The 21,682-nt window shown below is 38.9% G+C and overlaps 2 protein-coding genes and 1 pseudogene across 3 annotated transcripts; 2 read left to right on the forward strand and 1 right to left on the reverse strand.

Annotated features, from left to right (window-relative positions):
* Nucleotides 1-2,790: 2,790 nt before the first annotated feature.
* LOC115678240 (flap endonuclease 1-like) lies at nucleotides 2,791-6,590 on the reverse strand (annotated as a pseudogene).
* Nucleotides 6,591-12,415: 5,825 nt separating this feature from the next.
* LOC115678197 (disease resistance protein RPV1-like) lies at nucleotides 12,416-16,666 on the forward strand. Its single transcript, XM_056309189.1, has 6 exons — nucleotides 12,416-12,868; nucleotides 13,152-13,208; nucleotides 13,755-14,892; nucleotides 15,034-15,318; nucleotides 15,424-16,122; nucleotides 16,643-16,666. Exons 1-6 carry the CDS (start codon nucleotides 12,492-12,494, stop codon nucleotides 16,664-16,666), a joined length of 2,580 nt encoding a protein of 859 aa, XP_056165164.1. The 5' UTR covers nucleotides 12,416-12,491.
* Nucleotides 16,667-16,709: 43 nt separating this feature from the next.
* Nucleotides 16,710-21,087, forward strand: LOC130137631 (cyclase-like protein 2). 2 transcript variants are annotated; one of them, XM_056309335.1, is made up of 4 exons: nucleotides 16,710-16,900; nucleotides 18,138-18,210; nucleotides 18,406-18,500; nucleotides 20,345-21,087. In XM_056309335.1, the coding sequence occupies exons 1-4, from the start codon at nucleotides 16,783-16,785 to the stop codon at nucleotides 20,362-20,364; spliced, it is 306 nt and encodes a 101-aa protein (XP_056165310.1). In that variant the 5' UTR covers nucleotides 16,710-16,782; the 3' UTR covers nucleotides 20,365-21,087. The 2 variants fall into 2 exon arrangements, with proteins under 2 accessions (XP_056165310.1, XP_056165311.1); XM_056309336.1 differs by lacking the exon at nucleotides 20,345-21,087 and adding an exon at nucleotides 19,684-19,956 and having other exon boundaries at nucleotides 16,719-16,900.
* The last annotated feature ends 595 nt before the right edge of the window (nucleotides 21,088-21,682 follow it).

Below are 21,682 nucleotides of genomic sequence, written 5' to 3' on the forward strand. Positions count from 1 at the left end.
CGACAGTTTCAGTTGTTAAACTTCCCTCCACCATTCCAGTTTGATATCCTAGACCTTGTCGTCGAAGGAGTCATCACTTTTAGTACCTAATCACATTCTTAGTGGCAAGAAGGGACACCAAGTAAGAATGCAAACGTCACGGTACCTCGAAGCCCTGCAAGAAGCAAGGGATCTTAATTCAGTATCAGATGATCCATCTGACGGGGCAAAGATATGGAGAAGGCTATTGCTGAAGTTATTTCCGCCCCATTGAGCGTACCAAGTCTTCCGAAGTTAGTTGAATTCCTGAAAACCTGTAAATTACCCTGCAGCATATAATTAAAATTGAGCAATCTCATAAATCATACGTCATAAATTGCATTGTTGATCAGTTTTTTAGAGTACGTATATTACTAGTTCAGTCTAGCTAAATTATTGATTCCTGCTTACTCAGTCCGCACATAACGAAATTTCAATTTCATAAGTTCGTTGACTTGATTCAGGATAAGTATTGAATGATGTGGTGGTGTATATGCATATGCAGTTTTACTATAGAGGATCTCCAATCTCAAGAATGAGACCTGTAAAGGAAATCCAATGGCATAACTAGAAAGTATTTGCCTATGACTGGATACCTTTTAGTTCATCTCTTCTTTTCTTTCTCCTTGCATCATTAACCTTGAAAGTGGTTGGTTCTCATAACGACAATAGGTTTAGAACCTTTTTAATAATTATCTAGTTTGTAGAGACCACCGACGGAGATCATATCTTCAAACTGTTTTTTATCTCTTGAATTACCCGGATGTGTTTTTTTTAATATGCTGTAAAACTTTGTAAATAAAGAAATATTGTAGTTTTGGGATGCATTGTTCTTCCTCGTGTTATGAGTAATAAATGTTAGGGGCCCTTGAAAGAGATACAATAAGTAAAATGTTGGTAGGATTCGTCCCTCTTTACTCTTCTGATGCAATCTTAGTGAGAAAGTTCTTTTCTTTTTCTTTTTTTCTATTTGTTTTTGTGTACGGCGGTTTGCTTCATTGTCAACTTTCCTTCACCTTTTACCAAGACTCACTGATTTATAGTTTACTTCATGATGTTTCCAAATCATTACCCAGAAACTATGTTAGGATTTATTTTATTGTTAAGTAGCTACCTTTTCGATTACCACCAATTTTTACTTGCAGTTAAACTACAAGCAAATGTTATTTTTCTTAGGCATGGCAAGAAATGCATACTTTCATCTTATTTGATTTTCTCGCAATATGGTGCTGTAATAACTGTCAACATGAACACATGATATTTGGTTGATCTCTAAAGACATGTGTAAGAAAATGCTCAAGCATTTGTTGCTATTGGGTTTTTGATCACTACGCAGGTTCGTTTCTTTCTAAACCTAACTCTTGAGAAATAGTGCAACATGATCATCTATTTTCTTTCTTGTTCAGCAATTTGTAGATTATTACATGTCTAAGATTGAGATGTAATCTTGCGTGACAGAGTCTGTGCTATTCGATTCATGAATTGATTACCTGTCTGTTGCTGCATATGATGATTTGATTCCATCCCATCTTATCTTTCTCGAAAGCCAAGTAAAAAAATTCATTTGACTATGACAAATTTCCTGATCAAAGTTGAGAATGACCATGTTTCATTGCTGAATTGCCATCTCAGACCTAAACTAGTGATGGTGATTTTGCCCGGATTTCACATCGTTGCATTTTCATATGAAGTCTAGGCTCAAGAAACGGACACTATGGTAAAGCTGCAGGAAATTATTCTTGTTGAGGGCTTGAAACTTGAAAATGTACCCACAGAAGCGTATAAAGTTCTTGTCTGCCTTTGAGATTGCTTGCTGCAGAAGGATCATCACCTATAAGATGGATCCTTATCAAATAACTTCTCCAAGAGAGTTTCATTCTTTTTGAAGGGAATTAATTTGACAACGATTGTTTTATCTACTAATTATTTTATATCGAAATGGTGTAGTTTCATATCTCCATCTTTGGAGTTACCAGGCAACCCATCAAATGTATGCGCACAGAAAAACTTACACACGATAGTAGTCCAACGAGATAAACAAGTAGTCATGAAAGACAGTTAAATCAGCAGTCAGCACCCAGAAACCTTCCATGATGTGATAGTATCCAGCAAAGACTACATGAGATTACAAACTGACATCAAGTTCCCACCCGTAATTTGCATGCAAACCTCCTGAACAAAGCAAGAAACATAACGACACGTGGATCACAATTCCAAACAGGGAGATTTAAGAAAGACATCGAAATCAAGAATTGTGAAGAATCGCCATCGGGAAACTCATAAATACCTGACATAGATGTCGATGGTTTTGCCGTTCCATGATCTGTTATTTGCCGACTAAACTATTTGTTCTTACCACCACCAGCCCGGAATTCTTGTTAGTTGCTGCTTTGGCAATATTCTCAGGGGTTTCCAATTGCATGGATGAAAATAATATACAATTTGCATAAGTGACATATACGTATCGTAAAATGTACAATACATGGAAGAAATGGAATCCTTTAAACAGCAAATAAACAACACTCTAAAAGGAACACTGGTTAATATTGACTCTGCCCGACAAGAAGTACCCCTCTCATTCTAGCATAGAGGGCAAGCTTCATCCATCCAATAAAAATTTATACAACTCTTCCAAAATGGCAGTACCATAAGACATGACCCGTTTTTTAGGAAAGGAAAACGTCAACTTGCTTCCAACAACGCGCAAAAACAGCATCTACAAGTCAGGACTCGCTCAATAAATAGGGTTCTTACATTCACCAACATTTAGCTTTACGTCGAGAGGCAGACAACTGTCAATGGCCGTTTGAAGTTCCTCAAACCCAGGACAATGGTTGGCATCTTAAAGATGCCAAGGAACCAGGGCTGGAGATTTACAGAGACATGTGTAGAGAGTGTCTTAGGCTTGAATGCCAGATTGGGGGATTGAAGTGTGCATTTGCTTCCCTGTCATCCAGTGCAATTACGGTAGTTAATCAGGCCGAAACTCTTAACAGATCCGTATAAGCAGGCTGGTGCTTTTGTTTATCTAATTGATTTCATGAATAGGGTGGTGCAACACCATTAGCACATCCGTAAAGTTATATGAGAGTAATCGGGCATAAGCAGCAGTGGCATGGCAACATACTACCGTTGATTTACAACACTATCACCAAAAGGTTAAAAATGATCACAAAGATCTAATCATTTGTGCATCGCTAGGGCAATCAATGGCTTATGAAGTGAGTTAAAGGGAATACTATTCATCCATCAAAAGTAGCATATGAAGATATCTCTTCACTAGACCAACATGTGACATTACACCTTCACATACATTGAAAGAAGGAAAGTCCTGGTGCTCGGTACTCAAAGATATCAAGATGACATACCTTCCTCTTAGCAGGTACAGATGGATTCTTAGCTGGCTTCAAGAAGGGTTCTAATCTGTAGAAAATAAATGAAAGGAATCATCAGATAAAAGAAAGTGCATTTTGGAAGTTTTCAATTGTTCAAGCTTTAGTTACCGGCCTTGTGATGACTTATCCTTAGCTGCCTTAATCTTTTCTATCGCCTGATACCCATGGCAAAACAACATTGAAAACATGGATGCTCTCTCCTTCAGAGGAAAAGAAGCAACTTCCTCGAGTAGGCAACTGACCAACACATTACTGAAGATAGAAGTCATACCTTCGTCACTCTGTCAATGTTGAACCCATTCTCATTCACGAGAAAGGAAATTAAGTCCTTGAAAGGGAAAGAACAATTAGTTAGGAAACGAGTTGAGAATTCAAAAAGTGAAATGTTGCAAGTAAATCCCAACATGAAAACAGCCCACCTCCCCATTTGGAGCAGTCCATTTTATCTCATGTTGTTCTTCCGTAGAAGCTATTGGTTCCTTGAAAAGCAGGTGAGCTTCGATATAGGGCCCATTATCTGGTATCTGCTACCTATTCAAAAACAAGCAAACATTTCCTTAAGAAGGATAACCGAACTCAATAAAGACTTCCAAGTAATGAAAAAAACCTCTGGGTTTAAGGATAGAGAAACGATACGATTTTGTTCAAGTGAGAGAGAAATAACAGACAAAGCAGACATTGGAATAGATAAAAGTATTATAGTAGATCAGCACATGAAGTAGCATGGTTGATGCACTAATTGCCAGCCCAAATCTGCTAGTGGCAAATGATCTCTCAGCTTCAAATTGTTGATCAAATATATGCACGCCAGCTGAGTATGAGAGATAATTCTTTTAAGTCAAGGAATCCAGCAGACAAGACTATTATAGTGAGAAACTTTGCTGCCTTATTTTGCTTACAAGTCGGGGGACAAGATAAGAGAATAAGAAGCACCTTTGCTTGTTTATGTTCTCTAGTATGTTTTCTATGGAACCATGTTGACGGATGAGCTTAAGAGTAGTCAGCCCTTCAATACCTAATAAATTCATTCCAAAGTAAATCCACCGAAATCATCAAGCTAAAACATACGAGAGGGGAGAATGATACACAATGGCATAAAACAGTTAACAGTAGGCACTGCAGTAATATCACGTCTACCTTGAATGCTTTCACAATAAACACATCCAGAGAGAATCCACAGGTCAATGAATTGATCTATATTCAGATTCATATCCTCCAAGATCTAAAAGTCATGAAAGTGAGAAAAAAAAGATTAACCAATCGCAATGAATATACTTTTCTAAGTACCTTGGAAATTTCAAATTCCATGACTGGAACTTTTCTTGAGTTGCGATCCATCAAATGGCGAAGAAATATAGGAGCTCCAAAAGTAAGGGAATCCATATCTTCATATGCAACTGGATAAACCTGAAAAACAAAAATTAAAGCTAAAGCACCATTCACAATGGATGAATTCTGGTTACCACGCAACAATTAAGCAATGATAGGAATTTGAAGTCAGCGAAAATTCCTTGGACAAAGATGACTTGGTAAAGAACGTACCAAATGTAAATGACTACGCAGAAGGACATTAGACAAGTGAACAAGCATATGTGTGAGTGAAAAAGGAAATTAAACATGCAAACAAAATATGTCATTTCTGTAGAGGTAGGCGATTGGATTATTATGGGAAAACAATGAATTATTCTAAATCAGAAGACTATAAATAGGAAGATACGTGCCTTTCCAGCTTTGCAAAGTTCAGCACATTGTGCCTCTGCTTCTGAAGGGGCCTAACATACATAAACTGAATCTGGTATCTAACATTTTTGTTAGGAATAAAGAAGAATGAACTTCTCAGACAGAATAGCAACCTCAACTACTGGGACACCCATAAGTCTTAGTAGTTTTTTGCAGTCTTCATTGTGCTGTTGTGTCACCTACAATGGTATCAAAGCCATGTACCACAAACACACATATCCAGTTAGCTACATAGATAGGTTTTTCTGGAAAACAGAGACAACATCAAACTTCTCATTGGATAGAACAAAAATATCACATTGTAAGGAAGTGATCGAAACAAAGACCAACCTTCACAGTTCTCTTGCTGAATTTCTCTCTGTCTTCCTTGTTCTGCGACTGTAGGCAATAAATACAGAGCTCACTAAGCCTTCTTGTACTCTGTGTTTCTTCGTGCTTTTGTGAATGTGCGTGAGAGAGAGAGAGAGAGAGAGAGAGAGAGAGAGAGAGAGAGATGCTTATACCGCAATGGCTACTGCCAAGTCCTCAGAGGCATCTGCCCTCTTCAAAAAACTGCTCAGAGACTCATTAAATGTAACTAAACGTAATCATAGATAATTAAAAAAAATGAGAGACGAGAAGGCTACATAATAATAAAGTACCGTTTTGCAATCTCTTGCTTCTTCAAATCAGGAGGTTGACCATCAAATACGTAGCTATCATAACAACCGCAAAGCATATCAGAGAAAGATGAGCTTCATTCTTCTAGCACTCTATCCCAATGAAAACAGAGGAGGTAAAGAAGAAGACTTACACTGGCTGTATCCTCGCTTCTAATAGCCTAATCGTCCGGTAAAGCAAGCCTTGCAGATGACTACATGGGACAACAAATCACAAAGCATCAACACTTTCCAAGCACAAAGATGACATCGCAAGTACAAAATAATGTGAGACGCGTCGATCTAATATACATAAACCCGAGTCCAAGCAATAACATCTGAAGCATCAAAACAGAAACTTGAGCAAAGTGGATTTTCATTTCCATGGAGTATTGCGATGCCAGTAGTAGTACCTGGTCACTTCACCAGCCTCATTGGTGAGCATTTGAGTCCCCTTCGTCCCAACCACAACCTGATCCACCAATCAAAGTCCAAAAAAAACCACCAACACTCAAAATCCAAATCCCAACCGACACCGAAACGGGCAATCAATCACAGGCATCGATCCATAAAAAGAAAAGCACTTAACGAGGAACTGATAGATGCTCATGGTAGCATCGACGGCGATCCTCCTGCCGAAGTAGCTCTCCAGCGTCTGCTCCTTCATCGCCTTGGGGGCATTGTCCGCCAGTAGCTTCGTCAGCCCCTATCGAAATCAACGGGCGATTCATTTAGCAATCATATGGAGTGGAAATGATGGGATTGAAGAAGACGGAGGTCGAGCTACCTTGATGCCCATTTCCGTAGAGAGAAGAGGATTGCAGTGGAAATTGAATTCTAGGGTTCGAGCTCTTCCGCCTTCCCGCCTAATTTGGAGACCAGCGCGTGTGGGTGAAGCGAGTGAGCCACGCGCCATGTGTCGCGAGTGGTTTTCATCAATTGCCGTAGTATGATAATAATAATATTTAAAAGAAATTGTAGTCACTTTCCAAATGAATGAATTATGGTGGTGAGAATTGACTTTTTCACGGTAAACGTCAAGGTTAAGTATTTAAATTTGATTTTAAAATTCACAAACGAAGGAAAGAGTGAGAAGTGGCTTTTTAATATTGAATAAATACATAAAATTGATTCAAAAAGTTGAATTTTTACTACCTAACAACGCTGACTAACTTAATCGAACTAAATTCCCAAGCATGCCACGTCATCATTTTACTATTCACCATCCAATCATTTTGTTACATATAGATTCAACTGAGTACAAGGAAATTTACTTTTCACATTTTATTTGAAAATAAGTAAAGTTGGTCTCGAGATTTATCTTTTAATGAAACCTCCGATCCTTGAACATTTGTGTAAATGTGTCTATGTCATATCTAATCGAACAATTGATTCAATTAAATCCCTAAATTTGTCTGATGTACGCCGCGATTCCTTATCTTTTAATTGATTATGTTCCTAAAATATTTTAAAATGCTCAATATCATCTTCATTTTAGTTATTACAAGGATGGAATCCGTGTAGTGTCACTTTCTCGACTTTTGCTACTAATGTTGATTTGATTGCTCCGCCTAAATTTTCATTTGAAGACTTCTCATTCATTTGATAAGAAAACTAGGATCGAATTCGAAAGAGTTTGATCCTAAACAAAAATATCGAACTCGCACAATCTTGCATTTGCAGCTGTTACTATATTTCTTCTCATTTAGATGTTAGGAACATTTAAATTCAGGCATAAAGCATTCGCATTGAACAAAGTATGGATCCGGCTACTAGTTTCTTTGGTATTGGCCCGATAGATGGGCCCACTATGCGAAATGAGTCATGAACTCACTTGAGGTTACAAAACCGAGCCCGCGCGAGCCTAGCCCTAAGCTAATCAAACTCGCCCCCATGAAGGGAAAGGAATAAAGGAAATTCCAATTGGTCAACTCCCATTTTCGAAGCCAATTCCAGTCTGTTCTTGCTCAGCTGCACGCGTCGAAATTGGAAGAAAAGGCAAGGGAGAGTCAAAAGAAGGGAAGGGGGGGTTGCAGTTTCCATCTTGACCGAAGGGAGCAATCCCGGCATTCAGGGACCGGAATTCACGGCCAAAAAGAAAAGAGAGAAAAAGTAGAACAGAGGAGGCAGATTGTCATGGAGCAGGTGAAAAGAAAATGACAGGAAAAGACAGAGAGCGCTGTCGAGGCATGCGTGAGGAAGCGACGAAGACCAAAAGATGCAATTTCACCGTAAGTTTGTTTAGTTTACTTTCGTAAAATCTACGTTCCCTCAAAGTTCACTTTTCCTTTGCACTGTAATTTCCAAGAATTTTACTCCTCGGACTTAAATTTCTCCATCATTTCATTTCAAACCCAAAAACCAAATCAAGTTCAGCACTGTTTTTGAAGATGAACGGCTTTGGTTCAAGTTAGAACCAAAGTGAGAAAAAAACCATTTTATCTTGAAGAAAAGGTTGTGTAAAGGTGACCAGCATGGGGACTTTGCGAGTGGCCACCCTCTTCGGAGGAAACTCACTTTCCCAAATAATTTAAGCAAAAATACCAAATGAAATTAGATCAATTTTTTTTTCATTCCCGAGGAAGTGCATATTTTACGTGAATCTTCTTCAATAATGGTACAAAATAATAGTTTGATTGGAGTAGATACACGAATCACTTTAAATACAAGAAGCCGAGTGGGTGGATTAGTCCGAGTGGAGAGAAAAAAAAAGGATTGAACTGAAAATCTTTTCTAGAGATATACATTTTCCTAGAGAGATAGATAAGATATCCCAATACAGTGGCATCTTCATACCTCTAGGAACAGGAAAAACAAATTCTAAGGAATCCAAAAAATTGAAAAATTGAATCTCTATCCATCGGGTCTCAAGACTATTCGCATATTTGATGGACCAGAATCACTTGGCAACTGACTGTCATTTCTAGAATTAGCATCTACTCGTAAATCGCCTTCTGCTTTTTGGCATATCTTTCAAATGTGAGAAATGGACAAGAATTTCCTAGACAATTTCCTAACCGCGTGCCATTGTTTATTTGACTCTTCTTTGTTTTCACATTCATCCATCAAATCCAAGTACCTAACCATGCTGCAGAAGATGAAGACCACAGTTTTCACATTTTCACACACACAACAACCGAAGATATTTGCAATCAATTTTTCTTGCTACAAACCAAATTAAAACGCCATCTTTGAATTTCCCTATTCTAGTTTTAAAAATTCGAGATGTTTGACGTTAAATCAAGACCTGATTTCAAACTCTAAAAGGTCGAAAAAGAGAAAAAGCCTAAAGTTAAAGTAAAGAGACATCCGTACATCTGACAAAATTACTAGCCGAAAACCTCCCTTCAAATTAACACCTAATATCTATTTTATGTCCTCTTGGACTATGACCTTTTAACAGTAATATCAGATTGAAAACATTAATTTATGAAAGAACGTTACAACTTGTTAGAAAATATTTGTAATGCACATCATTCACAAATTACCAAATCTTTCCCGAATATCGCATGTATGTTATACATGGTCAGATTATGTCTAGAATCATGATATCATATATCTACTTTATATTAGTTTCTATATCAATGATCGTAATTACTTCTATAATGCATTCCGCTGATTTACGGAAGGCCTTTAGTTTATGTGTCTCTCGCTAACATAACCCTTCAATCAAAACTCACCACCAGTCACTTAGACAATGTCTGCCACAATTCACTATGAAAGACTTTGAACCCTAGAATCACGTTGTTGAGTCGACGCCAACTACGACTCAACTCCACCATGGACAAAAACCTCACGTGCCAGGACGAGACAACTCGTCCCGATCTTTTCCTTCATCAGACAAGTAATTGTCCTCCGAGTTGAACACTAGAAACCACGAACTTCACCTAGTCATGTGTCACTAGTCTTCTTTTGCTTCGTGCCACTATTTGGCCTTACTCTATGCTCCAGAATATGACGTCAACATCAAGGAACTACCAAATCATTAGTGCCACTCACACCTCCGCATCATCACAACATCATCGCTATTAGAGCTGGAAATTTATGTTCATGTATCATAATCAGATTTTGTAATCGTGTCAAGCAATTTTTCCAAATGCGGACCAGTCAAAAAACTGGTTCAGGTTACGGTTTGTGAGTCAACCAGTTGAACCACCCATTAAACCACCGAATCCATAAAGATGGAAAATCTACAAAGAAATTCATGATATATATTAAAGTATGCCAATTAGCACCAAAAAGATCGCTCATGTGTATAGATGCATGTTGAGTGTAAATGATATGTAGGGAAGTTTAGTGAATGAAGTTGTTATCTCTTGTTTAATTAACACCTAAAAAGAAACTAAGGGCAATCTTGCAAAAAAAAAAAAAGAGAGAGGGGGGGGGGGGGGCATTTGCATTTCTTTCTATTTTCTTCACTTTTGGAAAAAAAATAAAAATACGCCTGCTTGTGGGTAGTATGTCTCCTCTGTCTTGTTCACATGAAGAGCACTGAGAATTATAATGAAACGAGAGAAAGAAGTGTATCATGATATATTCTTCAGCCAGTCATCATATATGTCAAACAAAACCATTGAAAGCTCTGTTGCCTTCAAGATAAGATCAAACACACTTTGAACAATATCTTCAAGCACACTTTGAACGGTAGTTGCAGCTCATTTCCTTTAAGAACAATATCGAGGAAACCAAACAAGTGAACATCCAAAGGATCAAGCATCCCTTGCGACAATACATCCAGCGACCCGGTCCCATGATTTGGACAAATTAGGCATCATTGGAAAGCTCTTACAATGCACAACCCAATTGTACCCTTGATCATAATCTTAACGAGGTTAACTTTCAATCAAAATCTAGTCGAACCTCGGTAAACAATAAAGTGTTTACAGGTCAACAGTCTTCAACGAAGTAATAGATTCGATTCACGTGGAATATGTGTTTGGATTGAGGGAAGTGAAGGGAAATGGGCAGAAATAATAACCCAAGTATTTTTTCCCTTATTTGGCCGTCTAAATTAGAGAGGAAGTGGATGGAAATGATACAAATGTCAAAAACTCAGAGTCGTATTTGATGGGAATGCAAAGTCTGATTGGATTTTTAATTTTTTTCTTTTTAAAATTAAGAAAAGCTTAAAAACCATCCTCATTTTGAATCCCGATTTTACTTTATATCATCTATTTTCAAGGCTATGAATCTCCGATTTTAAATTTGTTATTAAACGCATGGGACATGAAAACTCCTAGGATGACAACCCATTGACTAACCAATGGAACCTTCTACGAAGTTTCTAGGATGACTCGTAAAACGCGTTTTATTTTTCGACACATCTTTCGAACGAGGCCTACGGACAAGAGTTTTCTGAGCAATGTCCTACACCGCGTGCCACATTTTTTTTTATTCAAACCTTCATTTTCACTTGTTCAAAAACCAAAGATATTGATTTAATTCTTCTTGCTATAAACCAAAATTCTCTTGCTATATAACAAATGGCACCACTATGATATCATGACATTTTAAAACCAAGTAGAGTTATATACTAAACATTTATTGATCATTTAGAGTTAAGATCTTGGAACCGCCTTATCAGCTAATTAAGTTCATCTTGTATGGTATTATGACAATACTCACTTCTATCTTGTTTGTCTATGTAAATTAAGAAAACCAAAATAGGAGCATAGCTAGGATTCGAAGATTGCACTGTCGACTCATGCCTGAACCAGTTAATACTTAGTAGACCTTTCACATTGTTAGGTTCTAGGGTTTATATATAATACTAGTTGCGTTTTTATTGTTGAATGGATGGGGTTGAAATCTCATGGGTTCCTTAATTAATACTAGAATAGGTATCAGCTTGATTTAGAATAGGTTCCTTAATTAATTGCGTGATCCATCTCTCGGTGAAATGAAGCAAGATTTACATCATAAAGAATTATGATTGTTTTGCTTGACTTATTCTTAAAAAGTTTGTGGTTGACTGAAATCTATTAAAATGCGTTTGGGAAAGGATTATATTCTCTATTGTGCTTTTATCATGTCAGAGACGGATTTGTTTTCTGCCTATTTTCATTTCTAAAACTTTCCCTCTACCGTAGATTGCTTAGCTTTGACACAGTCCACTTGTTAATTGACCAACTCAATTATTGAACCTACTCTCTCAAAGACCAAACTTTCTGATGATATACAGTTTCATCCCAAACACCATATAATAAAAACAGTGAATCTCACCTTCTTCCTGTCACCTTCTCTTTGTGTAGTCAAGTGGCGCTCAAACAGACTCGTCCCCGTTCACCCACAAACCCGTCTCCAAATGTCAAAAATGCCCTCAGCACCAATTATCAATTTATCTACCACCATCCCATGCAACAGAAACAAAAGTCACTCATCCAACACGATGGCACTTTCGTAATAATATTGCTAAACGAGACTGTTAACAATGGCATCGAAGATCCTGCACTCTCTCTCTCTCTTTCCTTTTCCTTTGTCTCCATTGTAAGCTACGGCACTTCTCTCTCTCTCTCTCTCTCTCTCCGCAGAGCTCTCATTCTTCAATTCTTACGCATTCACGTACTCCCTTCGTCTTTTCTACTCTCTCGCTCTTGGCTCCGCTCGAAACATGGCGGTTTCCGGACCTTCCTACGAGGTATTTCTAAGTTTTCGAGGACTAGACACTCGTCATGAATTCACTGATTTTCTTTACCATGGCATGGTTAAGGCCGGGATCCTCGTCTTTAGGGACAATGAATCCCTCCATGTCGGTAAAAGAATTGGCGATGAACTTCTACAAGCAATCAAGAACTCCAAGATCTACATTCCCATATTCTCCAAAAATTATGCTTCGAGTCACTGGTGCCTCCGAGAGCTTGCATACATGGTTGAGTGCACCTCCAAATCGAATGAGACTAAAGAGATTTTGCCCATTTTCTTGGATGTGGAGCCTGATGATGTCAAGCTCAAAACAGAATTATACAGCAAAGCTCTATCGAAGCACGAGAAAAAGTTTTGCACTGAAGTTGAGTCATGGAAAAAGGCTCTTATTGAGGTGGACGAGATAAAGGGATGGAACTGGAAGAAAGATGAAAGGTAAATGTCTCAAACTTTTCAACTGTCATCTGTAGATATCATTTTCCTCCCTAATCAGTTTACTTGTGGTATTGTTGGTGAAAATATTCATCTGGCTGATCCTATATAGTGTAAATTGTGGTCGTGGCCATTGCTGCTACTTCTATTGACCATAGTGGCCAATATTGGCTCTATCGCAGCGATAGCTTCGGTTGATGGTGCTATTGCGGTGGTAGCACACCCTACTCATCCTGATTCTGTTTCTCCTCTCACACTCAGTCTTTGACATAGTAGCCATGAACAGTAACAAATCTCCTAGCCGTTCCACCAAGCCACCGCCAGCCACCACAGCAACTCAACGGTTAGTCCCTGCCACTTCTTCGTTGCCAGCTAGCACCAAGCCGCCAGAAGCTGCGGCTCAGCCATCCGACCCCCACCATTTCTCCTTCTCACTCACGGTGACGAGTCGGATCTGGGCTCGGGATGCCAGTTCTGACGTCACCAAGCCCAGATCCGGCCTCACCGACCTTGGGTGATGCCAAATCTGATATTGCCCAAGGCCGGTTACGCCATCCCTGGCGGTCGCAAGGCCACGACCCACGTGATGTGGAGTATTGAGGCAAGGCCAAGATAAGCGGGTCGATGGGGCGCGATGGGCAACGGCACTATAATGCCACGGTGATGGCCCAGGGAGGTGAGTGATGTCAATGGCGGTGTGGCAGTGGCAGGGGCCGACGGTGTGGTGACTAAAATTGGGGGAGCGCAGATAGATTGGGAAAAATCCGGATTGTTTTGGCTTCTATATTTCTTTGCGTAATTTCTGCCAATTGAAAGGGCAATTTTGTCACTTAGGGAGTAGTTTTACAACATAAAATTTATCCCTAACATGGTTGTTCTGTTGTGGCAGCCAAGTAGATTTGACACAATCTATAATTCAATTTGTGTCGAATAAGCTGAACGTCGGATTTAAAAAAAATGTGACTGAACATCTAGTTGGAGTTGATGATCGTGTAGAAGTTATAATCAAAATGTTGCATGTGGAATCCGATAGCGTACAATTCCTCGGAATCCACGGAATAGGCGGGATTGGCAAAACAACACTTGTCAAGATCATCTTCAACCGACTATCTTCTCACTTCCGAGGCTGCAATTTCCTTTCAGATATCGGAGAGTCATCACGACGTCATGGTCTGGTACATTTGCAAAAACAGTTACTATCCAAGTTCCACGATTCTTGTTCTATCCTCGACAAAATTCACGACGTGGATGATGGGATCGACCTGATTAAGAGAGTACTTCGCAATAAAAAAGTTCTCCTTGTTCTTGACGACGTGGATGAGAAAGAGCAACTCAAAATATTAGCAAAAAAGGGCAATTGGTTCGGTTCCGGTAGTAGGATTATCATAACTACTAGGGACCAAAGTGTCCTAATGATTGAGGGAGAAGCAACAGATGAAGGCCCTGTAAAAAAGTTTGCAAATGTTTGGACTTACGAAGTACATGCAATGGAATTTGATCATGCTCTTAAGCTTTTTAGTAGGCATGCTTTTAGAAGAGACTCTCCACCATACCATTATGTCTCCCTTTCAAAAGCAATTGTCTCTACTTTGGGAATGCTTCCATTGGCTCTTGAGATTACAGGTTCATCCCTTAGCGGTAAATCCGAAAAAATATGGGTAGACACATTGAAGAAGCTAGAAGAAGCTCCTCCCAGGGGAGTCCAAAAAAAATTGATGGTATCTTATGAAAGGTTAGATCATGCACAAAAGCAAGTATTTCTGGATATAGCTTGTTTTTTTGTTGATCGGGACAAAACATACCCTCTGTACATGTGGGATGAATGTGGATATCACCCACACGATTCCCTTGAAGTCCTCTCTCTCATGTCCTTGATAAAAATCAAAGACAGCAATACTTTCTGGATGCATGATCAAGTGCGGGACCTCGGAAGGGAGATTGTTCGTCAAGAGAATTTTAACAATCCCTGCAAGCGTAGCAGAGTGTGGAATTATAAGGAAGCCTTGAGAATTCTGAAGCTGAAAGAGGTACAATAAGGGAATAGCAATTTATTTTCCTATGAATTGTTGCATACTATTCTTGCAAAAGGAAAAATTAATCGCTCTTAGCACATAAAATTGTTTGCTTTTGACCTTCACATGTGCACTTCTTGGTGTTTCCATTGTCAGGGAAGTCGGAAAATAGAAGCACTGTCTGTAGGATATCATGGAAATGAAGACGTTATTTTAAAGCATGATGAATTTGCTAATTTGCGGAACCTGAGGTTCTTTCGGGGGGATGGGGTGCTCTTTGTTGGAGACTTCAATAATCTTCTCTTCAATTTAAGATGGATTTCTTGGCAAAGTTGCCCTCCCCAGTTTGAGGCAACAAACTTTCATCTGGCTAATTTAGTCGTTCTTGACCTTTCACGGAGCTATATTTCTGAGGAATGGATTGGCTGGAACCAAATCAAAGTATGATTTGAGTCCCACTCCTTGCATAAGCATATTGTTTCTTTTGTCTATTTTTTTTCCCTACAGGTTGTTTCTTGATACATATTCTATTAAATTGTTTTGCAGGAGGCCAGAAATCTAAAAGTACTAAATCTCAGCTTCTGCTACCACTTAAAAAGAACACCTGATTTATCTACGTGGGTGTATCTGGAGAAATTGGTTTTTGAACACTGTTCCAACTTAATTGAAATTGACCCATCCATTGGTAAATTAAAGCTCCTAACTTCTTTGAACTTGGGGGGATGTTGGTCTCTTCAAGAGTTGCCTAAAGAAATAGGAAGTCTACAAGCTTTGACAGAGATTGTCATGCCTATTACGCTACGTGAACTTCCGGAGACGTTTGGTAATTTGCAGTCACTATTGACCTTAGATGTATCATATAAGGATATCATCAAATTGCCATACTCGATTGGAGGGCTGGTGAAACTTACGCGGTTGAATTTATCTGGGTGTACATACATAAAGGAACTTCCAGACTCGGTTGGGAAATTACAATCATTAGTCGAGTTGGATTTGTCACGAACAAGAATTTGTCACCTACCTGATTCAATCGGCAATCTAAAGCAACTGAAGGTACTAAGGATGGGAAGCATAGGAGGGATAACAAAATTGCCAAGTGCGATTGGGCTGGTGGAGAAGCTCGAAGAGTTGAATGCTCACGGATGTTGCAACTTGATCGGCGAAATCCCTGAAGAAATTGGGAGACTATCCCATTTGAGGATCCTAGACTTGTCAAACACAAGTATATCCGGATTACCCACCACGGTGAGTCACCTTTCTAATCTCCAAATACTTAAGCTAGAAAGATGTCCCGAGCTGAGACAATTGCCAGAGCTTCCCCCAAGTTTGACTTGGTTGATATGGATCCCTTTTTATTTCCAATGGCCCCCCTCGATAGCCCTCATCAATCCCACTAGAATTGGTGCCCTATCTCGACAGGGAACACTCGTCACCACTCTTCCCACTAGCATCGGTATCCTATCTCAGCTTAAAACACTATTATTGTCCTGCAAATACGTGCAATTCCTCCCCCGGCTCCCGTCTAGTTTAAGAGATTTACGACTTGTAGATCTGGCGACCACACGATCACCTGATTTTTCCAATTTGAAAAACTTGTCAATCTTGGTATTCTCTCAATGTTCGCTAAAACTCTCGAGTATATTTGATGCGGAGTCGGAGGAACTCCATGTGGAGCGCTGTAAGCTTAGAAAACTGGACTCCCCATCGCAGCCGGAAATGAAAAGATTGAGATTATTAAAGATGGTTGAATGTGAGTTCCTTCCAGAAGTACTTGATCTATCGCGCATGAAGAATCTATACGAGGTAAGTTTGACACGTTGCCATTCATTAGTCGAGATTCGTGGCCTTGAAGAATTGGGATCCCTTCGCTCCCTAGTAGTCGTCGATTGCCCTTCCCTGGAGAGGATGTCAGACCTCTCAAAATTGAAAAAGCTATGGAAGCTCGAGGTAATAAATTGTGGTAATCTAAAAAGAGTGCAAGGTCTAAACCACTTGGGGCCTTTAAAGACGCGGACAATCGAAGGTAATGGAGAGTTTCGGGGGTGATACCTCAAACGCTGCCACTGCGTCCGCCGTCATACACAGAATTCCCATTGGCGGCTCTGATTCCTAGATCCGCTGCATTCTTCGGCGGGTCGCCGCGGCCTCCACCCCTACTTACGCCTCCGCCATCATCGCCTCTAGGAGCCCCTTGGCGGCTGCTGGTTGGAATATGGCAGCATCAAATTTCGCACCAGAACTTGCAACTGGTAATTCTAAAATTGCACACCAAATGCTTGCGCAATTGCCTCTTTCCCTGTTCGAATCTGGATATGAAGTTTCGTTACGGTGGTTTGATGGGTGAAGTTTCTGGTGTTGAGCTAAATGGGAAAACTGTGCGAATGGACATCTTAGTTTTGATTTGATTTGATTTGGTGTGCAGAGGGTGGTAAAAACCCGACGTTTCAAGAGAAGTTTGTGTTCACGCTCGTTGAAGGGCATAGGTAGTTGAATCTTGCGGTGTGGAACGGCAATATCCTCACTTTGGGCATGTACGATCCGTTGAATCTATTCCTCTTGTTTTATGCCTGTAGAATTATGCATAAGGTTCAAAAGCAAAATACGAAAAAAAAAATGTCAGAAGATAGAGTACATAAGATGACCTTTGTATAAGAACAGTGGTGTGGTTTCTCTAATTCACTCATTTGCAATAATAATGCTAGGTTCTAACTTTGCTTTCAAAATTACATGCTGACTGCCAAATTATTGCTGTTGTCATCGTCATTATCATCATTAGTAGGTTTGATCGTTTGACCAATTTGCTGGAAACTTGGGTGCTTCATAATAGTGGCTGCATTTTCCATGTCCATTTTAGTTAGTCATTTGTGTGTTAGGGCTTGGCACGTCATATTTGCCAACTTTTATTGTTTTATTGTCTATGGATATACTATATTTTGTTTTCAGGTGAAATATGAGCTATTGGAGAATATTGTGAGTATTTATTCCTTTCAGAAGTAAAATTCTTGCACAGTTTAGTTGTCCCAGTAGTGACCATTACTGGAAATACACTAGTTCTTCTAGCTAGATTCTAATATGGTCAATTTTGCAATGGACCAAGTAGAATACTTGTCTTGGTGTGAGAACAAGCCCTTGGATTTTTCCTTTTTATTTTCAAGGATATAGTTGGGCACGTACTAATATTTGATCCGACAACTTTGAGATTGAAACATATTGATATGTCCAACCAATTCTGTAAGAATGACATGGACTATTTCCTGCAGCTGAAGTAATGGAGTCTTTACATATTCCCAAGGGTGTGGGACGGGTGTTGTTCAGAATCCTACATACTGCCAGGTAAACTTTGGTTCCTAAGCATCCTTTTGTGGGTCATGGTAAGCTGAACTAATGTGGGATTTCCAAATTGTTGGAAATCATGTCACCCATGCATGTGCTATTGGAGTACTCATCTGAGTATTTTAGTATACTGTGGTACTAGTCAGTACTATGATTAGAAGGACAAATTAGATTTGTGCTATGTTTTGTTCTTAGATGGCTTATGTACAAAAAAGAGTTCGACACGAGCCATGTGGAATTCGTGAGAGATGGAGCAAAATGGTTGGTAGAGAACATAGAAATTAAACTTGGTAGTATTCGTCCTTTTCTATTATTCTGATGCAATCTTAGTGAGAAAGCTCTTTTTCTCTTTTCTTTTTTTCTTTTTTGTTTGTGTGTGTTTGGTGGTTTGCTTCATTTTAATCTTATCTTCACCTTTTACCAAGACTCACTGATTTATAGTGTACTTCATGATGTTTCCTAATCGTTACCCAGAAACCATGTTAGGATATATTTCTCTGTTAGGTAGCTACCTTTTCTATTACCACCAATTTTTACTTGCAGCTTCACTACAAGCAAATGTTATTTTTCTTAGGCATGGCAACAAATGCATACTTTCATCTTATTTGATTTTCTCCTTGCCGACACATGAGTCGCAGTATGGTGCTGTAATAACTGTCAACATGAACACATGATATTCGGTTGATCTCTAAAGACATGGTTGTGTAAGAAAACGCTCAAGCATATGTTGCTATTAGGCTTTTTGAGCACTACACAGGTTCAATTTTCACTAAACCTACCTCTTGAGAAATAGTGCGACTTGATCATGTATTTTCTTTCTTCTTCTGCAACTTGTAGATTATTACATGTCTGAGATTGAGATGCAATCATGCATGACACAGTCTGTGCTATTCGATGCATGAATTGATTACCTGTCTGTTACCTCATATGATCATTTGATCCCATCCCACCTTATCTTCCTCGAAAGCTGGGTAAGAAATTGATTTGACGTATGACAAACTTCCCCATCAAAGTTAAGGATGACCATGTTTCATTGCTGAATTGCCATCTTAGACCTAAACTAGTGTTGGTGATTTTTCCCTAATTTCACATCGTTGCATTCTCATATGAAGTCTAGGTTCAAGACATTGACACTACGGTAAAGTTGCAAGAAATTATTCTTGTTGAGGGCTTGAAACTCGAAGATGCACCCATAGGAGTGTATACAGTCCATGTCTGCCTTTGAGATTACTTGGTGCAGAAGGATCACGTATAAGATGCATCCTTATCAAATAACTTCTCCGAGTTTTGTTCTTTTTGAGGGGAATTAATTAGACGACTGTTTTATCTACGATCATCATTATCGTCATCACACGAGATCAACTTATCCCTGATTGGTTACCATAGAGGTGTCAATTGAAGATTCTTTTGTTGTTTTCGTGACTTTGCATGTGATAATGCCAGGTGCTAACAATATTTCGTTTTTGGTTCCAGGGGAGTAGGAGTTATCAAAAGTGCCAAGTGAGAAAGGCATTGCACGCACGTTCTCCTCAGAATTCAAATTTACTTTGACAGGACACGTTTTGCAGAGATTGTGGAACTTTAGCGATCATTTGAATATGTAATATTACTATAGGCAAAGCAGAGGCTATGGTTATGTTTACATAGATAATGTTATGCTTGCAAAATAAGACTCATTTGGATTGTTTCTCATGTTTCTTCTTTTCTGTTAATAAAGAGCTGCTGAGGATTGACTTCATTTGAACATATACTTGATGAGGCCCGCCGAAATTGGTTATAGTGACTCATGAACAGAAGCCTTTGAGAATCTGTTTGTCTATTTGAGAGCAGTTCTCTCCGGTGGAATTGTACATGACAAGGGCAAAAAAAAAAAAATCATTTTTTCAAGTCTTTCCTATATTTATTTGCAAATATTTTTGTACATGACAGGCGTTTCTGGTGTGGTTTTAGATTGATTTGGCATTAGGATACGCCATTCTCTAGTGTTCTCTTTGTTGAGGTCTTATGGGGGCTGAAGTTTGCTTATATCACTGCAGTTTGATTTTTTTTTTTCCTTCTTTTACAGTCCAGTATCTTCTGCGTTCTTGTGAACTATTTGATTGAGCTAATAGGGGTCTACTCTGACTATGTCCAAGTTTGGCTTGGTCTTACTAGTCATTTCCTGATTCACATTACCCTTTTACTATAATATACCCGAAGATAGTGTTGCTCAAAGTCTTATCCAGGCTACTTTTTCTGCAGCTTCAACAAGTAGCTTCTTTACATGTCCACTGTTGAAATATTGCGCCAACCTAATTTTCTCTCTTCTTTTATACTTCACTAACTGCATCTTCTTGTTTTGTTCGGAAACCTTCATACAATCACCGGAGCACTTGGCACCCGCTGGTTATGTCAAGATACTCCCATGACTATGATTCTGTGTTAATAGAGAAAATATTTAAACACGATGACTTTTTGTTTATATCTTCTTGATGGTCCTAATTTTGTACATCTTACTATATTATCCTGTCAAAAATTTTTATAACCATTCCAAAATAGGCGTGGCCGACAATACTCTTTGTATAACATAGGAGCAATGCATATTTTCATAGATTCCCTGTTTTTAGTTTCATATGTTTGATATTATTTCTCAATGCAAAATCTCATTTCACTCACTATTGTGTCACAAAGTAAATGTCATTTCAATTAAGCAATGCGTGAATTGCCTTTCGTTTCTGCAGGACCTTGCTAACTGTCTAAAAGGCTGCAGGTATCTCCCAAAAGTAAACATTGATCTCGTGGATTACAGAAACTCAACCTACAAGGAAAGATTTGCTAACTTGCGGAACCCTGTCCTTATTATGGTTAGTTTTGTATATGTTGTTGATTTTGGATCCTTGTCTTTTGCAGCTTTGTGATGCTAACTCTTTTTATTTCCTCTAGTTTGAGCAAGACACTGTGTTGATACCAGAGGAAACATCCTAGTTCGTATACTATCTAGATGAAACTTTTGATACTGTTTTGCCTACCCAGGAGGTAATTGCTGCATTACCTTGAAATGCAGTTATCAATGTCTTTATTGGTGCCATTGAATCATGGTAATTTGGGTGATACTGATGGTCGCTGAAAAGCAGCGGTAAAGTATTTATGGTGGATGAGGGTGGAATCTCCTTGTGGTACAGAAAGCATGCATTTTGAAAGGTTCCATTCTTTTGAGATTATTTCCTGTCCTCAAACTGATTCCATAATTAAGAATTTGCTCGAGGACTTGCACACACATAAATATGTGAAAAATCAAGGGTGTAGAATATATAAAGTCTCTGGTAACATTGATATTGACTTGGAATCAACTTGTTTTATTGTGCGCAAAATCAACTTGTTTTATTGCACTTTGCGCAATCAACCAAGAAATGTAACAGAGAACAAGCTGAAACATTTTCTAAGCCCTAGATGTGAATGATTAACCATGTTGAAAGTAATACTGAGGATTGTG

The sequence above is a fragment of the Syzygium oleosum genome, unplaced genomic scaffold, assembly GCF_021117445.2.
Source record: "Syzygium oleosum isolate NSW1041296 unplaced genomic scaffold, Sole_v2.1 Sole_v2.03, whole genome shotgun sequence".
NCBI lineage: Eukaryota > Viridiplantae > Streptophyta > Magnoliopsida > Myrtales > Myrtaceae > Syzygium > Syzygium oleosum.

Excerpts from the sequence above, each read along its gene's own strand:
- LOC115678197 (XM_056309189.1), top strand. The coding sequence starts at position 12,492 with ATGGTTAAGGCCGGGATCCTCGTCTTTAGGGACAATGAATCCCTCCAT. Across the intron at positions 12,869-13,151 it reads AACTGGAAGAAAGATGAAAG|TAACAAATCTCCTAGCCGTT; the intron begins GTAAATGTCTCA and ends AGCCATGAACAG. Across the intron at positions 15,319-15,423 it reads TTGGCTGGAACCAAATCAAA|GAGGCCAGAAATCTAAAAGT; the intron begins GTATGATTTGAG and ends ATTGTTTTGCAG.
- LOC130137631 (XM_056309335.1), top strand. The coding sequence starts at position 16,783 with ATGTCAGACCTCTCAAAATTGAAAAAGCTATGGAAGCTCGAGGTAATA. Across the intron at positions 16,901-18,137 it reads AAAGACGCGGACAATCGAAG|CTGAAGTAATGGAGTCTTTA; the intron begins GTAATGGAGAGT and ends TATTTCCTGCAG. Across the intron at positions 18,501-20,344 it reads GAACATAGAAATTAAACTTG|GTTTGGCTTGGTCTTACTAG; the intron begins GTAGTATTCGTC and ends GACTATGTCCAA.